We start from the raw sequence: 22,464 nt of genomic DNA on the forward strand, positions 1-22,464 counted from the left end.
TGGCACCCAACAGGCTCCTCCGTCCCTGGGATTCTCCAGGCAAGAACACTGGAGTGGGTTGCCATTTCCTTCTCCATTGCTCAGTATGGTCATCATTAAAAAGTCTACAAATAACAAATGCTCGAGAGGGTGTTAGTTGCTCATTTGCGACCAACTCTTTGTGACCCAAAAGACGGTAGCCCACCAGGCTCCTCTGTCCATGGAATTCTCTAGGCAAGAATTCTGGAGTGGGTAGCCATTTCCTCCACCAAGGGATCTTCTCAACCCAGAGATCAAACCCGTGTCTCCTGCATTGCAGGCAGATTCTTTACCATCTTAGCCACCAGGAAAGCTTCCCAGGTGGCATCAATGGTAAAAAAAATATCCTCACCTCCCCAGTGTAGGAGACATAAGAGATGCAGGTTCAATCCCTGGGCCAGGAAGATCTAGAGAAGGGCATGGCAACCCACTCCAGTATTCTTGCCTGGAGAATCCCATGGATAGAGGAGTCCAGCAGGTTACGGTCCATAGGGTTAAAGAATTAGACACGACTGAAGTGACTTAGCATGCACCTATGCAGAGAAGGTATGGGGAAAAGGGAATCCTCCTACACTGCTTGTGGGAACGTAAATTGTTATAATTACTATGGAAAATAGTATGGAGGTTCCTCAGCAAACTAAAAAGAGAATTACCATATGATCCAGCAATCCCATTCCTGGTAATATATCCAGAAAAAAATTATAATTCAAAACGATATCTGTACCCCTATTTCAATAGCAGCAGTATGCTCAAGAGCCAAAACATGGAAACAACCTAAATGTCCATTGACAGATAAATGGATAAAGATGCACATATATACAGTGGAATACTACTTGGCCTAAAGAGGGAGGCTAAACCATGCGACCATCATAAATTGCTATAATTCTAACATTGAATTGGGAAATGATTCAGTTCTAACATTGAATCCATGGGAAAAGTTGGCTAAATAAAATAAAATAGACATTCAATAATAATATAAGTATTCATTAGTAATCAATATGTGGTTACAAAAATGGCCAACTGTACAGCAAAGTGGACAATCCTCTTCAAAGAGTGTTTTGCTTATACTTGCAGTCATGTGGAAAAGAAAAACAGTCAGTCCTTTCCTGAAGGTTATGTACTATATAGTATTGTAAACAGATCATTCCCAGTTATTATGGTTAAATGAGATGAAAATAAAATTATATACTGTTCAGAGTTCCTTTAGCTGTGGGGTCTCTGGAAAGGCTTCCAGGAGATGATGACAGATGGATTGAATATGGAGTAATTTCAAATATCAAGGAAGAAAGCAATTTTAGGCAGAGATCAGATCAGTTGCTCAGTCGTGTCCGACTCTTTGCGACCCCATGAATCGCAGCACACCAGGCCTCCCTGTCCATCACCAACTCCTGGAGTTCACTGAGACTCACATCCATTGAGTCAGCGATGCCATCCAGCCATCTCATCCTCTGTCGTCCCCTTCTCCTCCTGCCCCCAATCCCTCCCAGCACCAGAGTCTTTTCCAATGAGTAGGGAACCAATGCACAAAGGCAAGGAGGTGTGAAACACCACGGTGTGTGCCAACAACTACAGGCATTTGGTACTGAGGGTATAAACTGTGAGACTGAGGATAACAGAATGAGAGGTAGAAGGGTCAGTAAGACAGGAGCTTAGATTTTCAACACGGCACAGAGTATTGAAGGTTTTACAGGAGAAAATGTCATTTTTGCTTTTCAGAGAGATTCTTGGGACAAAGGGAAGTGGTGGGTGTGTGTGTGTCCACGCATGCATACATGTGTGCATATATGTGGCAGCATATGTAATTAGAGACAGGAGACAGTCATTAAGAGTACTAACAAGGGATAAGAACCTTCACTAAGGCAGTGGTAGTAGGAAAGAGAGGAAGAATTCGAGAAACATTTAGGAATTGTCAAACTGATAGGACCTCAAGTCTAAATGTTACTTTTTACATATATCAAGGAAAAAGGAGAACTATATATAGATTTCCAGGTGCCCAGCTTGAACAATTGGTGGATGGCCATCTATTTACTGAGGAATGAAGATGTAGAAAATGATGGTTTAGCTTTGCAGGTACACCTCAGTAGGGGATCTCAACAAAAAAACATCTTTCATAGAGCGACGCTTAGGTGAAATATCTGAGCTAGAGGTGTAGATTTTGGAGTGATTCAAACTGTGAGAGTAGCTGGCAACTAAAACCAGGGAGAATCTGCAGGCCAAGTAGTAAGGAGAACCTTGGACTGTTCCCTCATGAACTTTGATGTTCCAAGATGGAGAAGGGAGTGGAAGATGAAGAAGACAATTCTGTTTGTCAAGATAAACACAGCTCTATCTGTAGAAATGCTGAAACTTCTCCTTTCTACTTTTTTGAAAATTAACTTTAGTTTGAGAGCCGTCTTAGGTTTATGGAAAAACTGAGCAGAAAGTTGAGTTCCCAAGTGCCTCTTCCTCCCTCTTCAGAGTTGTAGCTAATACTGATGTCCAGCTAATTAAACAAAGAGGTCATTAGACTGAGGGGGTTCTAATGTTATCTCTCTTTCTACCTTTTGGTTAGAGATGATGTACTTTCAGTGAAACAAAACAGACATATCAGGAACCGAATATTTTAGGTAGGGACTATAAGCTATATAGGCATTATATGGAACTCTGATTTACAAAACCACTCCCTAAAGACAGACTCTGCATTGGTAGATATTTGATACTCTTTAAAGTCAAATGCTTGTACACATATATTAATTCCATCTGTGTCTGACTATTCCTTATACTATGTGCATGACAGCAAAGCAAGTGTAAATCATTCTAATTTCTGAGCTGAAAATACAAGAAATAGAAAGGAAAACAATGTGCCATCTAGGAATGTTAGTGCTGTCTAACAATGAAATATCTACAGATAGAAATTTATTTATTATTAAAAATAAGTTCAAACTGAACTCTTTATACAAGGTCAACCAATAACAGTGTACCTTTAAAAAATAAAATTTATATACCGGCTTTTAACAGATAGAACAGTGGGTATGCTAAATGTCTGGGAACATTTAAGTTTGAGAACACGTAGCATTTACATGCTCTATAATAAATTTAATTTTTAAATACCATAGAGATTATCAGAGTAATACATTAACATTTATTATAATATATTTAAATATATAATGAAATATTTTCTAAAACAGAGTCTGAAGAATTCTCAACATGAAGCAAGATGGCTCAGGAATGAATTTTACTGCATCTAGAATTATGCAGTGATTCAAACATCCCTCCTCTATATCATGGCTTTACTTCAGATGTTTTATGATATTTATATTTTTAAATATTTAAACAATTGTATAGAAGCAATTACAGTTTCCTTGTTCTGTGTGTGTGTGTTAGTCACTCAGTCATGTCTGACTCTCTGTGACCCCATGGGCTGCAGCCTGCCAAGCTTCTCTGTCCATGGAATTCTCTGGGCAAGGACACTGGAGTGGGTTGCTATTTCCTTCTCCAATGTGAATTTTAGTAGAAGTATTTTAGTCGCTAAGTTGTGTCCGACCCTTACGACCCCACAGACTGTAGCCCACTATGTTCCTTTGTCTGTGGGATTCTCCAGGCAAGGATACTGGAGTGGGTTGCCATATCCTTCTCCATTTCTTGTTCTAATACCATTACATATGATTCATAAATCATTTCTTCTACAACACACTCAGGATATCGGATTTTAATGATACAATTTCTTCAACCTAAGACAGTTTGATAGATTTTCCGGGAAAGCTGCAATGCTAAACTTTTTCACTCTGCACATTTCCATACATAATTATGGTTATCAATCTTTAATAAATGAATAATGTTATAGAACTGTTAAATTAATTCTGAGCTTCACAGGAGTGGCAACACCCATCTTGGCTGACTACTTCAAAATCTAATTCTATTATCTGGATCTTGCTTCTACCACAAAAAGTTGGGTCTTTATCTCTCAGATATCACCTTTGATTTACTCACTCCAGTAAGAATGATTGAACTCTTATTTTTACCTGGTATTTAATATCTTCCATTTATCTCTAAAAAACTTCCAGGCAAGGTCTCGGCCATGTGGATTTCGAGCTACATGGATTATCACATCAATTGCATCTTGATCCAGAACCACCTCAGAATTCAGTGATAGATTTAGAAGCCTTTAAGGATAGAATTGCAGAGAAATTTTTAGTTTAATAACAAACTTTTCTTTACTTATCAGAATTATATGATTTAAGTTATCACAATCTTCAAAGAATAGTCCATGTAAACTTTACTAATAAAAATTTATCAATAGAACAATTCTGTGTTTATAAAAGGCAGAAGAACAAACTCATAACATTTTAATTGATGTATTAATTAATGTCTGAAAAAATCTTGTAGGTGGTTAAATCATTATTCTGATTTAATGGTGAAATTTTGCTTTAAAAATTCTTTTTAATAAATACTTCAATTTTATAATGAAATATTATCTTACATACATATAAATAACATAAAATAGTTAGAAACAAACCTTTCAAATCAACAAGCTTTCATCATATTAATATCTCAGTTTTCTTTAGCTCTAGAATGATATATTTTAGAGTAGCATATTTAAGGAAATAAAAACAAGTTCAGTACAATTTGATTAACAGAGAATACTCTCATTATACAAATTTAAACATTTAATTGACCCACCTATTTAATAAATTCCTGTCATCACTGCAAGTTAAGGCTTCCAATAATATTTTCTTTTCGGAAATGGCCGTGGTAGAGTGGAATTTCATCCATATGAATTCCCAGACATCCTCATCCAGCAGTGACACTCCTGTGCAGTAGACGATGTCTCTAACATTTAGTGGTATTCTAAAGAAGCAACCCATGTGGTTTTCTGTTAATTAAAGCTTCATAATATTGAAAATAAAGACAAATGCTGCCTTGCTACAGTCAGTGTTTTAAAAGATGGTTTTGGTAATTAGATTTACCTGAAAGACAATAATACCATATAGTAACAATATTCAAACTATTCACAACTGAATGAATAAAAGAATGTATTTTATTTAATGATAGTCTTGAATGTAATTTTTCCACTTTTGAAATTATATGGACAAAAATCAGAACATAAAGGGTTTTTTAAAAAACTTTTTTTGTATAGGAGTCAGACATAAGTGTTTAAAGAAATACAAACAAGGCATCTTATATTTCAACCAACATAAATATACTTATGCTCTCAGAATTATTAGACCCAAGAATGATGAGAAAGTACTGGATGAAGATGAAACAAATACCTCCTAAACTCTGAGACATTATTTTTCTAAAATTATTATTCTCAAATACCTCTCCGAATTTGGGAAGCTAGAAGATGACTAACACAGATAATAAATAAAACATAAGTAGCACAATTTGAGAATGTAGAAAACTCTTGTTCCTATGTTTATAAAAGTGACTATAAAACATAAACTAAATTTTGATTTGACTTCAAACTAAATGTTATGGAGGGAAACTCTTAGTCAATTCAATTAATCTTGGTTATTTATAAGCTATAAATTCTCATGGGTACATTGCCATGGCAATTCGTTTTTTACTAAACATTATTCTTTCAAGTTTTTATATATTTCCCACATTTTAAAAAACTCAGATCTCTGAAAGAATACTCCAATACAGTAAAAAGTTAAAAATGCATTTCTCTTTGTATAATATTTAGTAATCTATTATTAAAATTTCTCATTTATAATTTGCATGTGACTAATAATAAGAAATGTTTTCTCTGTATAACAAGATGCAAATCTCTTTTAAATATTTAGGACCTTGACAGCCCAAACACTGCTTTGGTTAAAGGAGAGCTTAGAAAACGGGAGGAGGCACCTGCATGACTACAAATGAGACGGTCATCACTCTGCTGGGAAAGGTCCGTACAGTCAAAACTACAGTCCTTCCAGTGGTCATGGACGGGTGTGAGAGTTGAACCATACAGAAGGCTGAGGGCCAAAGAATGGATGTTTCCAAACTATGATGCTGGAGAAGACTCTTAAGAGTCCCTTGGACAGCAAGGAGATCAAAGCAATCAATCTTAAAGGAAATCAACCCTGAGTATTCATTGGAAGGACTGATGCTGAAGATGAAGCACCAATTCTTTAGCCAGCTGACTTACTGGGAAAGACCCACATGCTGGGAAAGATTGAGGGAAGGAGGAGATGGGGACAACAGAGGATGAGATGTTTGCACTGAATCACTCACTGGACATGAGTTTGAATAAACTCGGGGAGATGGTGAAGGACAGGGGAGCCTGATGTGCTGCAGATGATGGGGTAGCAAAGAGTCAGACATGATTTAGTAACTGAAAACAACAAAGGTGATCTTCATGTTTTTTTGTTAAGCAGCTAAGTAGGCTACAATCAAGATATTAAAGATTGTGTATCAGGATACCAAGTGTATAGAGTTGTTAGTACTATCATACAAAATTCACAGTTCCTAGAAATGGCTAAAACTACATCACTCTGTCTCTTCCTACCAATAACTAAATTGTTTGGAGAAACGTTACTTTAGTCTTGCTGACTGAGTCTTTTCTTTCTTTGTAATATTTGAAGGCAAGCATTTTATTTGTTTGATTTGTTTTGTTTTTGAAGAAACAAAGAAGTATAGATATCAGAAGAAGCCAGTAAAGAGTTTCATACCTCTCTCAGCCCTGGAATCCCTTGAAGAAAGTACCCAGAATAGTATTCCTAAAGGTGGTGAAACCTTATTCCCCCTGCTCTGTTCATGCCCAGCTTGGGCTTCCCTGGTGGCTCAGTGGGTAATGAATCCACCTTCATTGCAAGAGACCTGGGTTTGACCCCTGGGTCAGTAAGATCTCCTAGAGAAGGGAATAGTTACCCACTCCAGAATTCTTGCCTGGAGAATCCCATGAACAGAGCAGCAAGAGTTGGTAACAACTGTGTGTATAAAACTTTTTCATTTGCACACAGCACATCTGAGAACACTAAGGAAACATTACCATCACATTTTGAAGAGTGCATCAGTCCCGGTAGATACAAAAATGCCTCCATCTTTACTAACTGCCATAAGAAAGTAAAAAAATCTAGTCCTTTGTTAAATCAACAGCTAGAAAAGTAAATGAATCTTTGCCTGCAAATATTACAGGCTATTGAGCATAATACTGTATTACTGTCATGATTTTGGCCAAGAGATTGCTATAAAATTTGCCAGAATTAACAATAAAATGTCTACTTAAATCATCAACTCAAGGATCGATATATATTAGATCTAATATTAGACCTAATAGTAAGAGCTTATTTTTTCAAATAAATTTTTAAGCAGTTAATATACCAAAAAGTTCAAGGATAGAGACCACTGAATGAGGTTTGTTACTGCTTAGGAAACCAGTCTCCAATATCAAGCAGAAAGGCATACAGAAATATAAAAAAGGCAAAAGAAAGAAAGAAAAAGAAAAAAGTAGACGTTAAACTACGTTCCTTAGAAATAACTTGTGTCATGTACTACAGTCCTTAGCAACAGTCCATAGTTTTGTAATTCAGTAGTTATTCCTGGCTGATGTTGAACAATGTAAGAGGCAGACCCACATGAATAAATGGACTGGTTGGTACAAAGTCCTAAACAGTGGCTTTAGGGGCATCAGAAATAGAAAATAAGACTTTCATGCAATACTGCATCCCAGGTTACCTATCTTATTTTATCTGGACTATACAATAATATCGTGATATTTGTATTATAATAAACTTCATTTTGCAAGAGAGGAAACTTTTCTGAGAGAGAACATTTCGCACTATAACAACTACAAAGTAAGCTGAAAACCAGGATGACTTGTACATGAAAATCTTTCCTATTTCTAGCAGCTTAGAGATGGCTAATGATGATGGAAATAAAATATATTGATTTCTGTTAGTAATAATAATCAGTAATTGTCACTGAATGTTGACATTTCTTGTTCAATAAAACACTATCTTATAGAAAGTAAGAACAATAAAAATTTTTAAACAGAAAAAAATATATCCCTTAAAGGGATACAATCACCAAACCCTGGATCTAATGAGTAGGCTAGCAAAGTAATACCAGTGCAGCCAGTCTATAATTCCCTTAATGCGGAACTGGCTGAAGCTGTCACTTCTACCCTCTCTTTTTCATTACGTTCTTTAATCCACAGTTTGATCAGTCATCTTTGAGAAATATTCGACACCAGCAAGAACGGTTTTCCAACAATAAGCTTCCGTTCACCAGAATCAAAGTGACACTTGTTAAAACAGCCTCTGGGTGACTGAAAAGACATAGGCAGGGGGTGCATTTATAGAGATGTTGTGTAGCAGTATGGTCATACGCAGAGCAAGGAGAAGAATCTTGAAAGGGCACCAGGAAGGAACTGCTGGATGAAACAACAAGATAGATCATCCTGAAGGAAGCTAACAAAAGTTGTCCTGGGCAAAGGAGGCCTTTGAAAGCAAAGCTGTCCAGAATAGGGGCAAATTCTGTTTTTGAAGCGGCAGCCTCAAACCAAGAGACAGATCATGCAATTTGGACGTGCTCTGCAAGAACCCACAGGTCAAGTTTCAGGCTCATGAGCAGCTGTCTCCCTATGCATAGCAAATGCATCAAATTTGATGTTGATGAAAATGAGACCCCCATTTACATATATAATCTAAAGCCTGCTGATCTATTGAAAAATAGCCCTTTGTCTCAGTTATATGGGGTTTCCCTGATGGCTCAGTGGGTAAAGAATCTGCCTGCAATGCAGGAGACACATGCATTGCGAGTTCAACTGCTGGGTTGGGAAGATCCCCTGAAAGAGGAAATGGCAATACACTCCAATCAATATTATTGCCTGGAAAATCCCACGGAGAGGGGAGCCTGGCAGGCTACAGTCAATGGGGTTGCAAAAGAGTCGGATACAACTGAGCAGGAGCACAAGGATGTCAGCTACAAATCCTCAAACTTAAGGAAAGAAATAGCTCTATCAGCAGATACTGGGAGGTACACTTGTTTAAAGATTCATAAGCCTCCTTAGAAGAGCAAGGACAGAGTGGATTAGCCAGAAAATACAGCTCTGATTTTTCTAGCGTTTCTTCCCAACCCATCAGCTTCTTATCTTCCTTACCCACCTACCAGTTAAAGAATCAATATCTGGGTCATAAAATTACTTATACTCATCACTGAAAATAAAACAAGATGGGTGAGCACTAAACTTGCCAAAGGCCCTTGGTTCCCAATGATTTCCATTGTTAACGGAACCCCCTTTCATTGCTAAATTTGTAAAGATGTTCTAATAACACTTTAGCAAAATGATTGCTCTGGGGACAGTTTAAGATCTCTTTGTATAAACCAAAGTCATTAGGAACAGATAAAAAAGCTTGTTTGTTTGTAAAGCATGAGCTGAAAAACCCACAGCACCCACAATTATGAATAGTACAAATAAGTCCTGTGAGATTCTTGATATTAGAATTACAGGGAGGGAGAACATGGAAATTGTTTATGAAAATGTGAATATCCTCACAGTCATATCTCTTTAACTGCTGCCTCGGAAGTAAATCTTTTACTGGAATTTGATCACGTGGGAAGGAAAGCTGTGCTTGTTTTTCTCTAGGTACGGTATGCATTGAATACAGGATTAGAGAACTGGACTTTGCTAGCTGCCTTCCTACAAGATGAATGAGCCAAAAAAGGAAGTGCTTTTATCTTTCTAGGGCACTAACACTGCAGAAATGATTACCTAATTAGTCTAACTGTACTATATTTTTTATTCTTCTTTCATTTTAAATAGCATGATGACAGAGTTCATTTGTATGTAAAAGTTCTGAAATTATACAAGTTGCATATATCATGTTGAAATAATTTTTTTATATTTTGGTGATATGTTTAATCTTTTTTTTTACCTTGCCAAAAGCAAATGCCTAAAAACTAAAAACTTTGAGGTAGAAGTTAAAAAATTAAGTACTGGGAAGATTAAAGGCATCCATCTTTAGGAAAAATTTTTACAGAGCTAAATAGTAATGGTGATGTAATGGGACTAATATTTTAAAACATAGTAAATTTGTACTTTAGTTATTAAATGGAAAATTGTGAAGTAGGCTGGTAAATTAACACAAATAACTAGAAAAATTTCCAAAGTTTTTGCTATGGAAGTTTTCATTGCTGCATTTTTTAAGGTGAAAAATCAGAACGTCTAAGAGAGAGGATATATGTATAACTATGGCTGATTCATGTTAAGGTTCAACAGAAAACAACAAAATTCTGTAAAGCAATTATCCTTCAATAAAAAAATAAATTAAAACAAAATAACAGTAAAGAGTTTGTTTAAGATATAAATAACAACTAAGAATATTATAGATTAATATTGAATTGATATGGTAAAATACTTTAATGTGATGAAATGTATTATTAAAGACAGAGTATTATACATATATTAATATAATATCTCTATGCTAATCTAAAGAAAAATGATAATTTGTATGTTAGAAGAAAGACTGAAAGGATAAATAAGAGAATATTAACATTAGCTTCTGGGATTGGGGATTATAAGTAATTAGAATTTTTAAATGCACGTATTTCAAATTTAATGATTTAATAACTTTTACAGTTACTTTGGAAATAAATAAGTGTATAATTACATTTATAAAGATAAAATTCTTGGAATAAAATATATTTCAATATAAAAATGCTATTACTAATACATAAAAATAATTATGATGATACAGTTAAAATATCTCCCAGGGGAAAATTACACTTACCAAAAGAGAAAAGATCACACTTTAAAATAAAATTTTGATGCTTAATCATGATACGGGTTCATTTAAGCAGGTTTTTAGTAGACCTAATTGGACTAGTAACTGTCTTTAGTACCAGGCAAGTCAAGGTCATTGCTTTGGGCTTCACTTTTTACCCTAATTGGACAAAGGCTTTTAAAGTACATGAGTTCTAAGGTCCCTTCCTGCTCTGTTAGTACAAAGCTTCTTTTCATTAGTGGTTGTATTAACTTTGAAATGTGCATTTAATTATTTTCAAAGACAATAAAAAAGACTTTTCAAATCACTAGCCTCTTCTTTCAGTGGCACTACACATACCATTGATACCGAGTGGGCCTACCATTTAATTCATTGTAATTAATTTTCAGTTAACTACATCATTTGAAATATCATTTACCTATTCTAACTAAAAATTAAAAGACAGCCATGGTCGAGGCTTCCTCCACCAACATTCTATATCTTGTTCTGTCTTATACTTACAAACACTCTTACTTCTTTCAGGGCACACAGTCCTAGACTTTAAAATACCTGACTGAAAAATAACCTGCATTATCAAAGGCTGGCCCTGTCCATTTTGTCTTCTACGCTCACTTCTCATTCTATCTTGAGCCCTTGGTCCCTTGGCTTCTGCTAAGAAAGTCACAGTGAATAAAAATTAAAGCTATATCGAGGGAATGTGTGACTTCTTGCACCTTCCTGTCAGTCTCATCTGGAAAATGGGAATAATAATTCCTTAGAGCATTGTTGCAATGATTAAATGAAATAATGTTTCATTTGATATTCACATGATAATGGTGCATATCAAGAGTGCAGTATGCACTTCAGATAAATATTGTGCATAGCCAAAAACAGGGGACATAGAAAGTTGTCTACATTCAGAGAAAATAGGTATGAACATAGAAAATAGGTAACAATAACATTCATCATCCTCTTCATCATTTTTATTGCTACTATTATTAAGATGCAGTGGCAACAAAAACTCCTATCATTCTCAAATGAGTACTGGACTAAAAAGAAAGCAAAAATAAAGGTTTCAGCCAACCTTGCTAAAAATGAAGGACTAATTATAAAGGTCATGAATGACATACATCTCAGGTTTAAAGCATTACAATAAAATCAGATCAGATCAGTTGCTCAGTCGTGTCCGACTCTTTGGGACCCCATGAATTGCAGCACGCCAGGCCTCCCTGTCCATCACCAACTCCTGGAGTTCACCCAAACACATGTCCATCAAGTCGGTGATGCCATCCAGCCATCTCATCCTCTGTCGTCCCCTTCTCCTCATGCCCCCAATCCCTCCCAGCATCAGAGTCTTTTCCAATGAGTCAACTCTTTTTTTTTTTTTTTTTTTTTTTTTTTTTAAATTTTATTTTATTTTATTATTTTTTTAATATAATTTTTTTCTCTCTAATTTTATTTTTATTTTTAAACTTTACATAATTGTATTAGTTTTGCCAAACATCAAAATGAATCCGCCACAGGTATACATGTGTTCCCCATCCCGAACCCTCCTCCCCTCCTCCCTCCCCATACCATCTCTCTGGGCCGTCCCAGTGCACCAGCCCCAAGCATCCAGCATCATGCATCGAACCTGGACTGGCAACTCGTTTCCTACATGATATTTTACATGTTTCATTGCCATTCTCCCAAATCTTCCCACCCTCTCCCTCTCCCACAGAGTCCATAAGACTGTTCTATACATCAGTGTCTCTTTTGCTGTCTCGTACACCAGGTTATTGTTACCATCTTTCTAAATTCCATATATATGCGTTAGTATACTGTATTTATGTTTTTCCTTCTGGCTTACTTCACTCTGTATAATAGGCTCCAGTTTCATCCACCTCATTAGAACTGATTCAAATGTATTCTTTTTAATGGCTGAGTAATACTCCATTGTGTATATGTACCACAGCTTTCTTATCCATTCATCTGCTGATGGACATCTAGGTTGCTTCCATGTCTTGGCTATTATAAACAGTGCTTCGATGAACATTGGGGTACATGTGTCTCTTTTCCTTCTGGTTTCCTCAGTGTGTATGCCCAGCAGTGGGGTTGCTGGATCATAAGGCAGTTCTATTTCCAGTTTTTAAGGAATCTCCACACTGTTCTCCATAGTGGCTGTACTAGTTTGCATTCCACCACCAACAGTGTAAGAGAGTGGGAGACTTTAATACCCCCACTTACACCTATGGATAGATCAACTAAACAGAAAATTAACAAGGAAACACAAACTTTAAACGATACAATAGACCAGTTAGACCTAATTGATATCTATAGGTCATTTCATCCCAAAACAATGAATTTCACCTTTTCTCAAGCGCACATGGAACCTTCTCCAGGATAGATCACATGCTGGGCCATAAAGCTAGCCTTGGTAAATTCAAAAAATAGAAATCATTCCAAGCATTTTTTCTGACCACAATGCAGTAAGATTAGATCTCAATTACAGGAGAAAAACTATTAAAAATTCCAACATATGGAGGCTGAACAACACGCTGCTGAATAACCAACAAATCACAGAAGAAATCAAAAAAGAAATCAAAATTTGCATAGAAACGAATGAAAATGAAAACACAACAACCCAAAACCTGTGGGACACGGTAAAAGCAGTCCTAAGGGGAAAGTTCATAGCAATACAGGCACACCTCAAGAAACAAGAAAAAAGTCAAATAAATAACCTAACTCTACACCTAAAGCAACTAGAAAAGGAAGAAATGAAGAACCCCAGGGTTAGTAGAAGGAAAGAAATCTTAAAAATTAGAGCAGAAATAAATGCAAAAGAAACAAAAGAGACCATAGCAAAAATCAACAAAACCAAAAGCTGGTTCTTTGAAAGGATAAATAAAATTGACAAACCATTAGCTAGACTCATCAAGAAACAAAGGAGAAAAATCAAATCAACAAAATTAGAAACGAAAATGGAGAGATCACAACAGACAACACAGAAATACAAAGGATCATAAGAGACTACTATCAACAATTATATGCCAATAAAATGGACAACGTGGAAGAAATGGACAAATTCTTTACAACTTTCCAATGAGTCAACTCTTCGCATGAGGTAGCCAAAGTACTGGAGTTTCAGCTTTAGCATCATTCCTTCCAAAGAAATCCCAGGGCTGATCTCCTTCAGAATGGACTGGTTGGATCTCCTTGCAGTCCAAGTGACTCTCAAGAGTCTTTTCCAACACCACAGTTTAAAAGCATCAGTTCTTCCGCACTCAGCCTTCTTCATACTCCAACTCTCACATCCATACATGACCACTGGAAAAACCATAGCCTTGACTAGATGAACCTTTGTTGGCAAAGTAATGTCTCTGCTTTTGAATATGCTATCTGGGTTGGTCATAACTTTCCTTCCAAGGAGTAAGCGTCTTTTAATTTCATGGCTGCAGTCACCATCTGTAGTGATTTTGGAGCCCAGAAAAATAAAGTCTGACACTGTTTCCACTGTTTCCCCATCTATTTCCCATGAAGTGGTGGGACCGGATGCCATGATCTTTGTTTTCTGAATGCTGAGCTTTAACCCAACTTTTTCATTCTCCACTTTCACTTTCATCAAGAGGCTTTTTAGTTCCTCTTCACTTTCTGCCACAAGGGTGGTGTCATCTGCATATCTGAGGTTATTGATATTTCTCCTGGCAATCTTGATTCCAGCTTGTGCTTCTTCCAGTCCAGCGTTTCTCATGATGTACTCTGCATATAAGTTAAACAAACAGGGTGACAATATACAGCCTTGAAGAACTCCTTTTCCTATTTGGAACCAGTCTGTTGTTCCATGTCCAGTTCTAACTGTTGCTTCCTGACCTGCATACAAATGTCTCAAGACGCAGATCAGGTGGTCTGATATTCCTATCTCTTTCAGAATTTTCCACAGTTGATTGTGATCCACACAGTCAAAGGCTTTGGCATAGTCAATAAAGCAGAAACAGATGTTTTTCTGGAACTCTCTTGCTTTTTCCATGATCCAGCGGATGTTGGCAATTTGATCTCTGGTTCCTCTGCCTTTTCTAAAATCAGCTTGAACATCAGGAAGTTCATGGTTCACATATTGCTGAAGCCTGGCTTGGAGAATTTTGAGCATTACTTTACTAGCATGTCACTGTTTTAATTCCATCTAACTTGACTGGTATGCATGTGGGCTAAGTTGCCTCAGTCGTATCCGACTCTGTGCGACCCCATGGACTGTAGCCCGCCATGCCCCTCTGTCCAAGGGATTCTCCAGGCAAGAATACTAGAGTGGGTTTCCATTTCCTCCTCCAGGACATCTTCCCAACCTAGGGATTGAACCCCCATTGCTTATGTCTCCTGCACTGGCAGGCAGGTTCTTTACCACTAGCGCCACCTATGCTACTAAATCCATACAAAAACCCTGGCAACCCAAGGACTACAGTTCCTTAGTATCTCTACAAGCCCCCTGGCCAAGAGAGACAGAATCCCACTTGAAGTACACAGTTGGTGAGGCAGCAACAATGCTCTCAGGGGTATCCTTCCTACAAGGGGTTGCTCTGTTTCTGAAGAGCCCTCTTACTGGTGCCCACAAGCCTGCCCATTCCCACTAAACACTGAGCACAGCAAAAGAAATATCCTTTTTACCTCAAAAAAAGAAAAAAATAGAGTACGGGCAAACCTGGTGAACTATAGCCCAACTGTATTTAAAACCAATACAATATTGTAAAGTAAATAAATAAATAAAAATAAAATAAAATGTGTCCTGAACTGATGTTCAAAACCTCTTCACATTTTCACTTTGCATATTGTAAAGAAGCATATGCTGATGTTCCTAGTTGAAAGAAAAAGGACTGCTGGGAAGGGGTCAGTCACTTTAACTCAATATCTTGAATGTATCAAAAGTATATTTTAAGATAACTGCACTCCTTTTAAATGGCTTTTATAATTAGAATGAACTTTAAAAGGGACGTTCACTTTGCTTAGGCTGAAATAATAAATATGAGATTATATTTTAAACCTTTAAGTTTCTATAAATAAAGTAGCTATTATTTCTATTGGGCAGGAAGGGAAGGGAATGGTGAGAGTCAAGTTTCTGGGCTGTAAGACCATTTTATAAAATATAATTGCAAAAGCACAAAAACAAAAGAAACCAAGTGGCCCAGACACAAGATTAAAAAGAATAGGACTAGAAAGAAGGAGACATCGAATGAAAGGTAGGAAAACACACGAGACATATACAGAGTTGCCAAAAAATTCAGAGTGATGATGACAGACTGGCATGACCAAAACCTGCAAAAACGTAAAGGTGAGATTTTTCAATACGTTCTACTGAAAACCCTGCTACTGCTGCTGCTGCTAAATCGCTTCAGTCGTGTCCCACTCTGTGCAACCCCACAGATGGCAGCCCACCAGGCTCCTCTGTCCCTGAGATTCTCCAGGCAAGAACACTGGAGTGGGTTGCCATTTCCTTCTCCCACTGAAAACCCTAGAACACAGTTATTTAACATTTCATAACTCAGAACACTTATGACATCTAGAATCAATTATGCCTATAAGAACTTAAAAAAATCAAACTGGTTTATAACGAATGTAGAAAAATTAAGATATCTATGATGACTCACTTGAAAACTGAGACGTAGGCTGCGAGTATAAATAACTCTAAAAGCATAACATAATTTAAAACTTAAGAGGTATACAGTTGTAGTACAAGTTGTGAAATGGCTGATAAATTACCCTGTTTATAGATGCCTGTGTTAAAGAGCAGATAAATTGTTTCCTAATTGTTTCCCGGTAATTGTGTGCCTATTATGCGTGGCTTTCCAATGAATCTCCAATCTGCTCTATCCCAATCCTTGAATATTTAAGCTTCTTCTTCACCTAGTTCAGGTCAGAGCACTGTAAATTGAAGTGCCCCGTATGATATGAATTTTAAATATAGGTGGTGTTTTCTGAATCACAATGATTAGCAATAAGTACTCTAGGCTCACTTTTAAGATGGAAGATAATGACAGGAATAATACATAAGCTCCAACTGCAAAACTATAGCACTGTTCTCATTCCAATCATGATCCAGGCTTGAATGCTTATGAAAACTCCACTGAATGACATCAGCTCCACCTGGAAAACAACTCTTGTTGTTGAGGAGTAGTTTATAGCAACAGTCCTTGTCTGGAATTCTTCATACAAAGGCTGAAAAGTGCACCAATTTATTGTATCCATCAAAGTACCACACCTGCAAATATATGGCCATGTACAAATGAGGTCTACCTTCATTTATAATGTGCTGTCAAGGTCACTGTGGTTAATAAGGCTGATTGTCCAGCTTGGGAAGAATCAACTACAGCCATTTAGTTAATTCTTTAAGTGTAACAAGGAAGCTGTCATGAGTAGGCAATAATTAATAAATTTTCCTCACTTGAAAGGTCCCTAACTGAAAGATTTTATTTAGCTAAAGTAAATTTTACTATTCTGTATGTGTGTGTCTGTGCATTAACCAGAAAGTAAATCTGTACATTTTCATAATTTTAACTGTTAGATTCATTGTATAAGAAAATGTTGTAATTTTTTTAAAATAGAGAAATATTCTTATGCCCATTAAATCCTGGATGTTCTATGTTTTCACTGAAATATACTTTGATCCTCCTGTGAAAAAGTAGCAAAATCTGTGATAAACTTTACCTGTCAAAGAATAAAGATTAATTAAAAAATAATTTTTGATAATTAAAATAGTTATAAAGAATTTAGTTCCATTTCTGTAAAAACACACACTTTGAAGGAGTCAACACAATTGTTATGACTCTGAAATAACTGAAATGTATGTGTGCACATATACACGGAACTGGCAGGTACTGGGTATAGCGTTGTTATTTGTATAAAGAGAAAGCGGAAGAACGCACACTGAATGCTTGCATTAAATGCTCATCTCAGCATAAAATAAGCAAGATTTGTTTATATATAAAAATCAAAGTCACTTCAATTTTTTAACTTTTTTTTTTTTTTTGATTATAGAAAGGATCTCAAATCACTAGAAAGACAAAAAAATGTCTTTCTAAATATTTAGATGTGAAGAGAGCCTGAAACATGAGGATGGGTTCTCTGTTGTGAATTTTAGGGCTATCTTTATTAGTTTATCGTCATGCCATAGGCCACTCTCCTCTTTTTTTCTTACACAATTAAAAAAATGGTATTCTGAGGAATCATGATATTAATTTTCTCTGAATTTTTGAGGAACAAGAACCTGCCTTCTCAACATCTTCTTTTATTCCTCCGTTTCACAATGAATATCTTAAGTAAGAATAGGATGAGGTCAAAGAAAGTTAGAAGTCTTATTTGATATCACTAGCACTCCTTGAAATCCCATCAAATAGAGAAACAATCCAAAAACCTGCATGTATCGAGTTCTGATTCCAAGGCAGAGGCTAAAGTTGTGTGTATTAGTTTCCTAAAGCTGCCATAACAAATTGCCTCAAACTTGGTTGCTTAAAATAACAGAAATGTATTTTCTCACAGTTCTTATGGCTAGAAGTCCCAGCAAGGTGTCAGCAGGGTGCCTTCTCCTGCAGGTTCTGAGGAATATGTTCCATGCATCTCTCCTAGCTTCTGGTGGCTCTGCCAATCCTCGTCATCCCTTGGCTTGCAAGTGAATTACTTCCATTTCTGCCTCCATCTTCACATGGATTTTCTTCTGTGTCTCTCTATTCTTTCTCTTCTGCTTCTGATGAGGACACTGAAGATGGGACTTAGGGTACACCTTTAATCCATGAAATCTCAGCTCAAAATCATTAATTTAATTATATCTGCAAAAATCTTATTTCCAAATAAGATCACATTCACAGGTGGGGTTTAGGATTTAGACATAACTTTTAGAAGATATGAATGTATCTTTTCAGTCCATGCAAGTATGTGCATGTGTTTTTATTTTTCCTATTATTGCTAAGAAATTACAAGTAATCAAAGTTCTTTCTCATTTTCAGATATTTTAAGATATGGGTTACACAAAACAATATTTGATACTTAGGAACATCTTTCATTAACATTATCACAATATTGACTAAATATCATCACACCAGGCAGCTGGTAAAGAATCTGCCTGCAATGCAGGAGACTCTGGTTAAATTCCTGGGTTGGGAAAATCTGTTGGAGAAGGGATAAACTACCCACTCCAGTATCCTTGGGCTTCCCTGGTGGCTCAGCTGGTAAACAGTCTGCCTGCAATCTGGGAGACCTGGGTTTAATCCCTGGGTTGGGAAGATCCCCTGGAGAAGGGAACATCTCCTGGAGAAGGGAACCCACTCCAGTATTCTGGCCTGGAGAAGGAATTCCAAGGACTGTATACTCCATGGGGTTGCAAACAGTTGGACATGACTGAATGACTTTCACTATCACACTATTATTAGAAAGACTAACATGAATTATTTTCATTTTGAGATAGAGTAAATTATATGTATAAAAATCAGTCCTAAGTCTTAATTACAAGGGGGAAAATATAAAAGAAATGTTAATGCTAATAGCAATGCTTATATTATTTTTGGAAAATGTGGAGGAAATTTCTTACTTATAGTGCTTCAAGTAGTTGAAATAAACCTTATAATCAATGAATCTTGAACCCATCAGTATAATCTAGTCTGTGTTAGTACATAAGAATGCTTTTGAAGCTGCAAATATTTATGTTGGTGTTTCTGCTCTGGCTTAGTAAATAATGATTACTATGGTAAATTTAATCACCATTGCTCCCTGTGTTGCCCATGTAAATCTATATTCACTTAGTATTTATACTGTGATAAACAGTTAGGTAGTTAAAATAGAGCTATTCTACAACTAATTAATACATATCTTTTGACAGATGACACAAGAGTTCAATAGTGTTCTGCCTAAAATTGGTATAATATTAGGCAAACAATGCTAGCATGACAAGAAAATTATTTTTGGCAGAAATGGGGGAAAAGCCAATTAGACAAAAAGAAGACAAAAAGTTAAGTTAGATGAAGCCATTTTCAAAAGCACACTCTATAAAAATTAAAATACTTTGAAAAAACACTATTGACTATTTGCCTCTAAGCATGTCCAGTAATATAATTTTTTAAAGTAAAATGTCAGGAAAAGCCAAAAGAGTTGGGAAATGGAAAATAAGTGTATGATTATTTCTGCATTTTAAATTAGAATATACAATCATTAATGCATTTATATTACAAACTAAATGTGACTATAAGAAAATTAATAGAATCATGCACTTACCAGAGTTATATTAGCTCTCAATGCAATTAAAATCCCTGCTACACCAAAAAGTAAATTAAAAGTACATTCTGCAAGGAGGTCATTCAGTCAAGTATTCATCTGATGATGAACTGAACTGAGATAACATATACTGAATTCTCCAAATGGCAAGAAAAAGAGTTACTTTCAGTGTGATTCTAGAGAAGCATAAGGAGAAGACAGACTATAAAGTCTTCTACATTTAGTTATTGCCACTTCTTGAGTATACTGTCACCCTGCTTATTTAACTTATGTGCAAAGTACATCATGAGAAATGCCGGGCTATATGAAGCACAAGTTGGAATCAAGACTGCTGGGGGAAATATCAGTAACCTCAGACACACAGATGATACCACCCTTACAGAAGAAAGCAAAGATGAACTAAAGAGCCTCTTGATGAGGGTGAAAGAGGAGAGTGAAAAAGCTGACTTAAAACCCAACATTCAAAAAACTAAGATCATGGCATTCAGTCCCATCAGTTCAGTTCAGTTCAGTTCAGTCGCTCAGTCATGTCCAACTCTTTGCGACCCCGTGAATTGCAGCACACCAGGCCTCCCTGTCCATCACCAACTCCTGGAGTTCACTCAGACTTATATCCATCAAGTCGGTGATGCCATCCAGCCATCTCATCCTCTGTCATGCCCTTCTCCTCCTGCCCCCAATTCCTCCCAGCATCAGAGTCTTTTCCAATGAGTCAACTCTTTGCATGAGGTGGCCAAAGTATTGGCGTTTCAGCTTTAGCATCATTCCTTCCAAAGAACACCCAGGGCTGATCTCCTTTAGAATGGACTGGTTGGACCTCCTTGCAATCCAAGGGACTCTCAAGAGTCTTCTCCAACACCATGGTTCAAAAGCATCAATTCTTTGGTGCTCAGCTTTCTTCACAGTCCAACTCTCACATCCATACATGACCACTGGAAAAACCATAGCCTTGACTAGATGGACCTTCAGTTCATGGCAAATAGATGGGGAAACAATGGAAACAGTGAGAGACTTTATTTTCTTGGGCTCCAAAATCACTGCAGATGGTGACTGCGACCATGAATTTAAAAGACACTTGTTCCTTGGAAGAAAAGTCATGACCAACCTAGACAGCATATTAAAAAGCAGAGACATACTTTGCCAACAAAGGTCCATGTAGTCAAAGCTACAGTTTTTCCAGTGGTCATGTATGGATGTGAGACATGGACCAGAAAGATGGCTGAGCACCGAAGAACTGATGCTTTTGAACTGTGGTGTTGAAAAAGACTCTTGAGAGTCTCCTGGACTGCAAAGAGATCAAACCAGTCAATTCTAAAGGAAATCAACCCTGAATATTCACTGGAAGGACTGATGCTTAAGCTGAAGCTCCAATACTTTGGCCACCTGGTGCAAAGAGCTGACTCCTTGGAAAAGACCCTGATGCTGGGAAAGATTGAAGGCAAGAGGAGAAGGGGACGACAGAGGATGAGATGGTTGGATGGAATCACTGACTCAATGGACATGAGTTTGAGCAAGTCCTGGGAGATGGTGAAGGACAGGGAAGCTTAGCATGTTCATGGCATTGCAGAGCCGGACATGACTGAGTGACGGAACAACAAATTAATTTTAATGCATGATTTCTCCTTATACAGAAAGTCAGGCAGGTCATGATTGATTACTAGTTATGTAAAAGATTTCCAGTTTGACAAAGGAATTCACAATTGGATCAATTCAGATAGCAAGTCTACTTGCTACATTTCATATATTACTTCTCTTCTCCATAGTTTATCAATACATTTCTATTTGTTAATATATTTTAATCTTAGCAAAAAATCTCCTTCTTAAGTTTTGATGATGGAGCTTAATCAATTAACTGGAATTTTTGCTTTTTTCAGTAAATAAAAACAAAACTGATTAACTGAAAATGAAATTATAATGCTACCAGAGGATGTTCTTGGGTCAGTATAGATTCTGCACAATCAGCTAAATTTTTCACAGTACCAAGACTTCAATCTTGATAAATTACTTTGAGGAAGAAGGCTATATTTTAAGGTGACTTAAAAAAATGATTGGAGTATAGTTGATTTATAATTTTGTATGAGTTTCTGTACAGTAAAATTGATCAGTTGTACATATACATATATCCAGTCATTTTAGATTCTTTTTCCATATAGGTCATTAACACATATTGAGAAGAGTTCCCGGATAAAGTCACAGATACGGAAAACAAACTTACAGTTACCAGGGGCGAAAGGGTGGAGAGAGGGATAAATTTGGAGATTGGGGTTGACATATACACACTACTATCTATAAAATAGATAATAACGAAGGCCATTTTTATACACGGTTCCTTCCTCTTAACATCTTTCCCTCTTTGCCTACTGAGTGTGTATCTTTTCTGCAGGCCTCAGGTCAATTGTCACTCTGCAGGAATGTCAGCCTTACTGATGGGTCACATTGTTTCTGTCTTATAAATCTCCCTCTGGTTCTCAATACACTAAAATTATACAGTATTTGTATGACATCTGATTAGTCTCAGTCTATCCCACTGGACTGTCAACTTCAGGAA

The 22,464-nt window shown here is 36.6% G+C and overlaps 1 protein-coding gene across 1 annotated transcript in view; it reads right to left on the bottom strand.

Moving 5' to 3' along the window:
* Positions 1-22,464, bottom strand: part of TRHDE (thyrotropin releasing hormone degrading enzyme) — a 446,473-nt gene that overhangs the window by 10,470 nt on the left and 413,539 nt on the right. Inside the window, 2 exon segments of the mRNA XM_070371007.1 lie at positions 4,020-4,160; positions 4,678-4,845. Of these exon segments, the coding sequence (XP_070227108.1) occupies positions 4,020-4,160; positions 4,678-4,845 (309 nt within the window).

Source organism: Bos mutus, chromosome 5 (assembly GCF_027580195.1).
Source record: "Bos mutus isolate GX-2022 chromosome 5, NWIPB_WYAK_1.1, whole genome shotgun sequence".
Lineage (NCBI taxonomy): Eukaryota > Metazoa > Chordata > Mammalia > Artiodactyla > Bovidae > Bos > Bos mutus.